Raw genomic sequence first — 6429 nt, 5'->3', positions numbered from 1 at the left:
GATGGGGCGCCTGTCCTAGGGGACCATGCAGCAGGAAGGCCAGAGGTTTGGGGTTGGGCGCCCCGGGACCCGTCGGTGGGTTGGGACGATGGTGGAGTCATTGCGCCCGGGCCCCAGGTGCGGCGGTGGACCTAACGCTGCTGGTTGACCTGCGCCTCAAGGACCCCCACCGTTTCTTCCTGACCTGCGTGTCCGGGGAGGCCGGCGCGGGAAGGGGCTCGGACGCCTGGGACCCGCCCCTGCTGCTGGAGAAGGACAACCGCATCGTGCGGACCCTGCCGCCCCGGAAGCCCCTGCAGGCTGTCCGCAATGGCTCGCACCAGGTTACCCTGCGGGGCTTCCCGCAGCCCGCCGACCTCGTGGGGGTCTTCTCCTGTCTGGGGGGCCCCCAGGCACGACGAACGCGGGTGGTCTACGTGTACAACCACCCCGGAGGTGAGTCTGTACTGTGAGCGCGTGGAGGGAGGGGCAGCGGCAGGGGACTGGCACTACTGACCCCGGCTTCCGCCCTCCACAGCCCTCCTGCTCCCAGACAAGGTCACGTACACAGTGAACAGAGGGGAGGAGGCCATGCTAGCTGCACGTATTCACAAGGAGAAGCAGACCGATGTGATCTGGAAGAGCAACGGTGAGGGGGCCTCTGACCTGGTTGGGCAGGTGAACCCCCGGGGTCTGACACCCTGACCCCGCCATCACCCCAGGGCCCCCAGCTCTGGCCCCATACCCGTAGTTCACCGCTATGCTTCTGTCACCTCTGCCCAACATCAGGGCCCTTCTGTCCGGCGCCAGGTCCTGGGGGTCTTACCTGTGTCCATCTCCTCATCTCGCCTTCTGAGCTGCCCTCCCCTACCGTACTCCTGAGCTTTTCAAAAACAAACTCACTGCTATCCAGTGGGTGCCGACTCGCAGTGTCCCTATAGGACAAGGTCAAACTGCCCCTGTGGGTTTCTGAGACTATAACTGTTTATGGGAGTAGAGAGCCCCATCTTTCTCCCCCAGCGTGACCTTGCAGTCAGCAGCCCAATGCATAACACTAGGCCACCAGAACTCCTAAAATGATGAGATGTGGACTGAGTCAGGTAGACCTGAACTCCCTAGAGCGGTAGTTCTCAACCTTTTCATACAGTTCTTCATGTTGTGGTGCCCCCAACCATAACATTATTTTCGTTGCTACTTCATTACAGTCATTTTGCTACTGTGATGAATCGGGCGACCCCTGTGTAAAGGTCATTCGTGCCCCAAAGGGGTTGCAACCCACAGGTTGAGAATCATTGCCCTAGAGTCGCTGCTCACTCCTGAACACGTCAAGAAGGGGCGGAGGCACGGGGAGGCTATTCTTCTAATGCCGGGCCCTGCAAGTCCTGAAGCCTTCCCAGAGTCAGGACTCCTGAACTCTGCCCTGAAGGAGTGGGGCCGGCCAGGCGAATTCGGAGGGAAGCACATTCCAGGAGGAGCGATCCACAAGAGCACAGGCCCGGGGTTCCTCAGAGAAACAAGCAGTTGGGGATTCCTGGGATGTTGGGAGCCAGTCAGGGTGGGGAGAGGTATGGGCAGTAGGGCTGAGCAGTGACCACCGGTAGTGAAGCTGATGTGCGAAGCAATTTGCACTTTGTCCTGAGGGCAGTGGAGAACTTTTAAAGAGAGCCTGAGGGGAAAACACACCCCACCCTCACTGCCATGAAGTTGATGCCAGCTCATGAGGACCCTTTAGGACAGGGTAGAACCGCCCTTGTAAGTTTCCGAGAGCGTAACTGTCTGGGAGTAGGAAGCCCTGTCTTTCTCCCTCAGAGACCGATGGTTTCGAACTGCCAACCATGAGGATCACAGCCCAATGCGTTACCACTAGGGCTCCTCTTAGCTTGAGCGGGAGAGACAGACCAACCTGGTGTAGGACAATCGCACTGTTGAGTGCGAGGCAGTGGCAAAGGGGAAGACAGTGGGAGGCAGGGTGGGTGCCTGTAAAGCTGTCAGAGGCGTGAATCAGGGTGGTGGCCTAGGACATGGAGAGAAACGGACTGGCTTGGGAGATGATGCAGAGATGGAATGGACAGGACAGAGCAGTTTGTTGGAGAGTGAAGCTCTCCCAGCTTTCTGGTTTGGCCGCTAGGCACTCGGCGGGTGTCTTCCCCAAGGAATGTGCCGAGGCAGGCTGCATGGATGTGCTCTGTGCTTGGACCGAGGGAGGTAATTCCAGTTCTCATGTCATGCTGAGGCTCCTGTTCGTAACCCCCGCCCCCCCAACCAGGATCCTACTTCTATACTCTGGTCTGGCATGAGGCCCAGGATGGGCGGTTCCTGTTGCAGCTCCCAAACGTGCAGCCGTCCTCAAGTGCCATCTACAGTGCCAGCTACCTGGAAACCAGTCCCCTTGACAGTGCCTTCTTTCGGCTCATCGTGCGGGGTCAGGAACAGAGGGCAGAGGCTGTGGGTGGTACGGGAGGCTGGGGACCTAGGAGTACTTCCTGTGGACCCCCTCGGTCCCCGGGCTACCTCAGCTCTCAGCTGCAGTGAGGAGGTGGGTGGGGGCCAGCCGCTGAAGACAATTTCCTCCAGGCTGTGGGGCTGGGCGCTGGGGGCCAGGCTGTACCAAGGAATGCCCAGGATGCCTGCACGGGGGTGTCTGCCACGACCAGGATGGTGAGTGTGTGTGTCCTCCTGGATTCACCGGCACCCGCTGTGAGCAGGGTAAGGAGAATTGCTGGCGCCTGTGAGGAGGGGTGGTTACCCAACTGAGAGGAGACCCTACAGCTGGGGGGATGAGCTTGGAGAGTGAGGGTGCCAGGTAGGTATTGAGTTCTAAGACCTAGCAGAGGTCTAATCCCCCACATGCCCTCTTTTCCAGCCTGCAGAGAGGGTCGCTTTGGGCAGAGCTGCCAGGAACAGTGCCCTAGCACCTCTGGCTGCCAGGGCCTCGCCTTCTGCCTCCCAGACCCTTACGGATGTTCCTGTGGATCCGGCTGGAGAGGAAGCCAGTGCCAGGAGGGTATGCACTAACTCCTCCCTGATCCCTGATCACCAGCTTCACCCTGATCCTCACTGACACCAAGCCCTCCACCATCTCTGGCTCCCATACCTAGGTCCCTTCTGTACCCAGCCTGTCATTAACCAAGCCCCATCTGTTTCCGGCCCTGGGCCTTGTTTCCCCGCTGACCTGGGCCTCTCTAACCATACCTCTCCTGTTTCTAGCCTGTGCCCCTGGTCATTTTGGGGCTGACTGTCGCCTCCAGTGCCAGTGTCAGAATGGTGGCACCTGTGACCGGTTCAGTGGCTGTGTCTGCCCCTTGGGGTGGCATGGAGTGAACTGTGAGAAGTCAGGTATGAGCACAGAGTCTTTGAGATCCCTCAAGATAGTTCAGCCTGGACCAGGCATTTCTAGAAGCAACGGGTGTCGTCCCCCCACACACACACCCGCCAGAGGTCATGGACTGGTAGGAGTGTGGCAACCCAGAGTGTGGGGAGCGCACAGGAGCCCCTGGCCGGTCACAGAGGGTCAGGACAGGCTTTGGAAGGAGGCAACCACTCTGAGATGTGAGATGACAGACAAGGGAAAATAGCTGGGGAAAGAACACGGGCCGGGACCCAGAGGGGAGGAACTCAAGCTTGGGCACCAGGCCCGTGCAGTCTGGGAGGCCAGAGGAGTGGTCAGAAGAGGCCCAGTCACAGAGGTCTTGAATGCCATGCCAAGGCTTTCCCTTGAGTGTTTTGGCATCGAGGAGACAGTGTTGAAGGGCTCTAAGGTAGTGCGATGAGGGGTTATTTGGGTTTCAGAAAGAGCCCCTAGTTGCTGGCTGAGTAACAGTGGGACCCTTGGGGAATGTATAGCGGGGCACCGGAAGCAAATAAGGTTCTTCATGCGTGTTTGGGCTGTGAGGATGGTAATGGTCCTGATCACAGCTACTAGAGGACAGTAGATGGGGGGAGGAGGAGGAGGAGTGCTGATCAGACGCAGAGCACCAGGGGCTGGAGGACTCATATAGCACTCTGAGGCTTCAGTGACGCTACCGAGGGTGGTGCCTCCACTATGATGCGGGGCCCAGGACAGACGGTACAGGCGTAGCCCCATGCCTGCCCCTGGGAGGACTCCAGGATGTGTGTCCCTCTCTCCCCAGACCGGATCCCCCAGATCCTGGATGTGGCCCCAGAACTGGAGTTCAACTTGGAGGCAATGCCCCGGATCAACTGTGCTGCTGCAGGGAACCCTTTCCCCGCGCGGGGCAGCATGGAGCTGCGCAAGTCCGACGGCACAGTGCTGCTGGTCAGTTCCGATGGTCCCCCTCCACCACCACCACCACCTGCGAGCTGCACAGGGCTCTGCCTGCGAGCCAGAGCCCCGCTCAAACTGGGTCCGGTTGGTTGGTGAACGGCTGCCCCAGAACCCATGAACAGTTCAGACACACATGTATGTCACGCGAGTGCACATTCTCTGTGATGTCCCCTTCCCCGTGTCTCCCTTAGTCCACCAAGGTCATCGTGGAGCCAGATCGGACCACGGCTGAGTTTGAAGTGCCCCGCTTGACTCTTGAGGACAGTGGGCTATGGGAGTGTAGGGTATCCACAGCTGGTGGCCAAGACAGCCGACGCTTCAGGGTCAATGTCAAAGGTAAGTGGTGTCCTGGGACCACGGGTGGGGGGGTGGACAGCAGGCACATTAAGGATCACAGCAAGAAGGACAAGGGTGACTAAGCACAGTCCAGCACCAGAGGAAAAAGGATGCTGGAGGTCACTCAGAGGGCTGGGCTGGGCAATGCCAGGCTGATGCTTAGCTCAGTCTCACCTAGCAAGGACCTCCTATGCCCAGGCTTTGAGGATACTCTCCAGCCTCACCTTCCTGCCTGCCATGGCCCTCCTCCCCGCCCCCAACCCCAACCCCTATGATTCTCGCCCACCCCACCCCACCCCCACCCCCTGCCAGCACCCTGCCTTTAGGGTGTTGCTTCCTCCTGAGTCATGTCACAGGGGCACGTACTGCTAAGACAAGGGGGCACACGGTGTCTGTGGAGCTCAGAAGGTGAGCTGCTTGGCTTGGAGAGATCAGGAAGACTTCTCAGAGGAGGTGGGGCTTTCAGACAAGAGCCTTAAGAACGTGGGCAGGGCAGTCAGCTGCCCTCACTCCTGGTCAGGGGAGCCCAGCCCTTCTTCAGCACCGTCAGCCGTCAGCCGTGGTTCCTCTGACACCCTCCCTGGCTCTGCTCTGCCTCTGCTCCTGCCTAAGCCAACTGACCCTCTTTGCTCTTCTCGCGTCACTCGGCTCCCACATGCTTCCACCACCGTGCCCTTCACCCCCATCTGGAGGCAGACCCTCACCTTCATCCTTTCGCTTCTCATTCGCCCTGGGCTTTGGACTCAGACAATCTAGCTCCGTCGCCCTACAAATACCTAGCTCCATCATCGGGAGCACGTTACTTAACCCGTCAGCTTGATTCCCCCACTGTAAAACAAGAACAATACTAGCGTCTCTTGATGAGGTTGAGATGAAGATTGAATGTAGGCAGTTCGTGTAAGCATTTGGCACAATGCCTGCCACTCAATAAATATTGATAATTACTATTATTATTATTATTATATTTAAAATGCCATCCAGTTCCAAGATTTCACCCGTGCCCTGGCAACCCCCAGATCTGATCTGTAGCCTGGACCTTCTCCTGAGCTCTAGGCCCATGTGTGTGTGTGTGGGGGGGGGGCTCTGTGTAGTGGGGGCAGCTTCTGTGCAGAGCTAGTATATGGTGCAGGGGTCCACTTTATACACAACCACCTCCAGGACACCTAACCCCTCGCCTGAGCCATAGGCACCAGGGGCTCCGCATCATCCAAACTGGACCATCATCTCCCTCCAAATCATACCTCCTCATGACAGGCTTGCTTCTACCTGACACAGCCCCTGAGCCTACAGCTCGGCACTGTCCCCCACTAACCTTGCTCTCTCCCGCCTGTCCTTTGTCTTCCCTCCCTCCTTGCCATTCGCCCAAACCATCTGCTCTTTTCAGAAAGTCCATCTGGTAGAGGTGTGGAAGAGGCAGTCTGGAGATTGGAGAGAAGGTGAGGCTAGACTAGGGTCAGTGGCCAAGGAGTGGGGGAGCAGGGCAGGCACACAAAAGCGGGTTGGTGGGCTGGCTAGACTGACTTCTTCGTACCCCGGCTGATCTCTCCTGGCTTTCCAAAGTCTCTGGGCCCACAGTCTTCATTTAGAACCCAGGAGTAATGAGGGTCAGGGATAGGCAGGTCTGTCACCGTGTCATCGTTAGCAGTTGTAATTAAGAAAGAGGGGAATGATGGGGGGCAGAGCGCAGAAAGCATGACGACAGGCTCCCTTCCTGCCTGGGGCTCCAGCCCCTCTGTCCAGCCCTCCACCGCATGGAGAGAGTGCTCTCTCCCAAGCCTTCGTCTGGCCATGTCAGTGAACTGTGAGAAGTCAGGTATGAGCACAGAGTC

General features: G+C 58.3%; 1 protein-coding gene across 1 annotated transcript in view; it reads left to right on the top strand.

Moving 5' to 3' along the window:
* The window catches only part of TIE1 (tyrosine kinase with immunoglobulin like and EGF like domains 1), a 20835-nt gene that overhangs the window by 2939 nt on the left and 11467 nt on the right, over positions 1-6429 (top strand). The window contains exons 2-11 of the mRNA XM_045291775.1: positions 118-435; positions 518-628; positions 2246-2401; positions 2554-2685; positions 2843-2983; positions 3187-3315; positions 4110-4255; positions 4456-4600; positions 5985-6036; positions 6376-6413. Of these exons, the coding sequence (XP_045147710.1) occupies positions 118-435; positions 518-628; positions 2246-2401; positions 2554-2685; positions 2843-2983; positions 3187-3315; positions 4110-4255; positions 4456-4600; positions 5985-6036; positions 6376-6413 (1368 nt within the window). The remainder of the gene's footprint in view (positions 1-117; positions 436-517; positions 629-2245; positions 2402-2553; positions 2686-2842; positions 2984-3186; positions 3316-4109; positions 4256-4455; positions 4601-5984; positions 6037-6375; positions 6414-6429) is intronic.

This window comes from Echinops telfairi, unplaced genomic scaffold (genome assembly GCF_000313985.2).
Source record: "Echinops telfairi isolate 266 unplaced genomic scaffold, ASM31398v2 ScPeMD7_443;HRSCAF=831, whole genome shotgun sequence".
Taxonomy (NCBI): Eukaryota; Metazoa; Chordata; class Mammalia; order Afrosoricida; family Tenrecidae; genus Echinops; species Echinops telfairi.
Note: the sequence above shows the minus strand (reverse complement) of the source record. Positions and strands in the feature narration are given on the sequence as shown.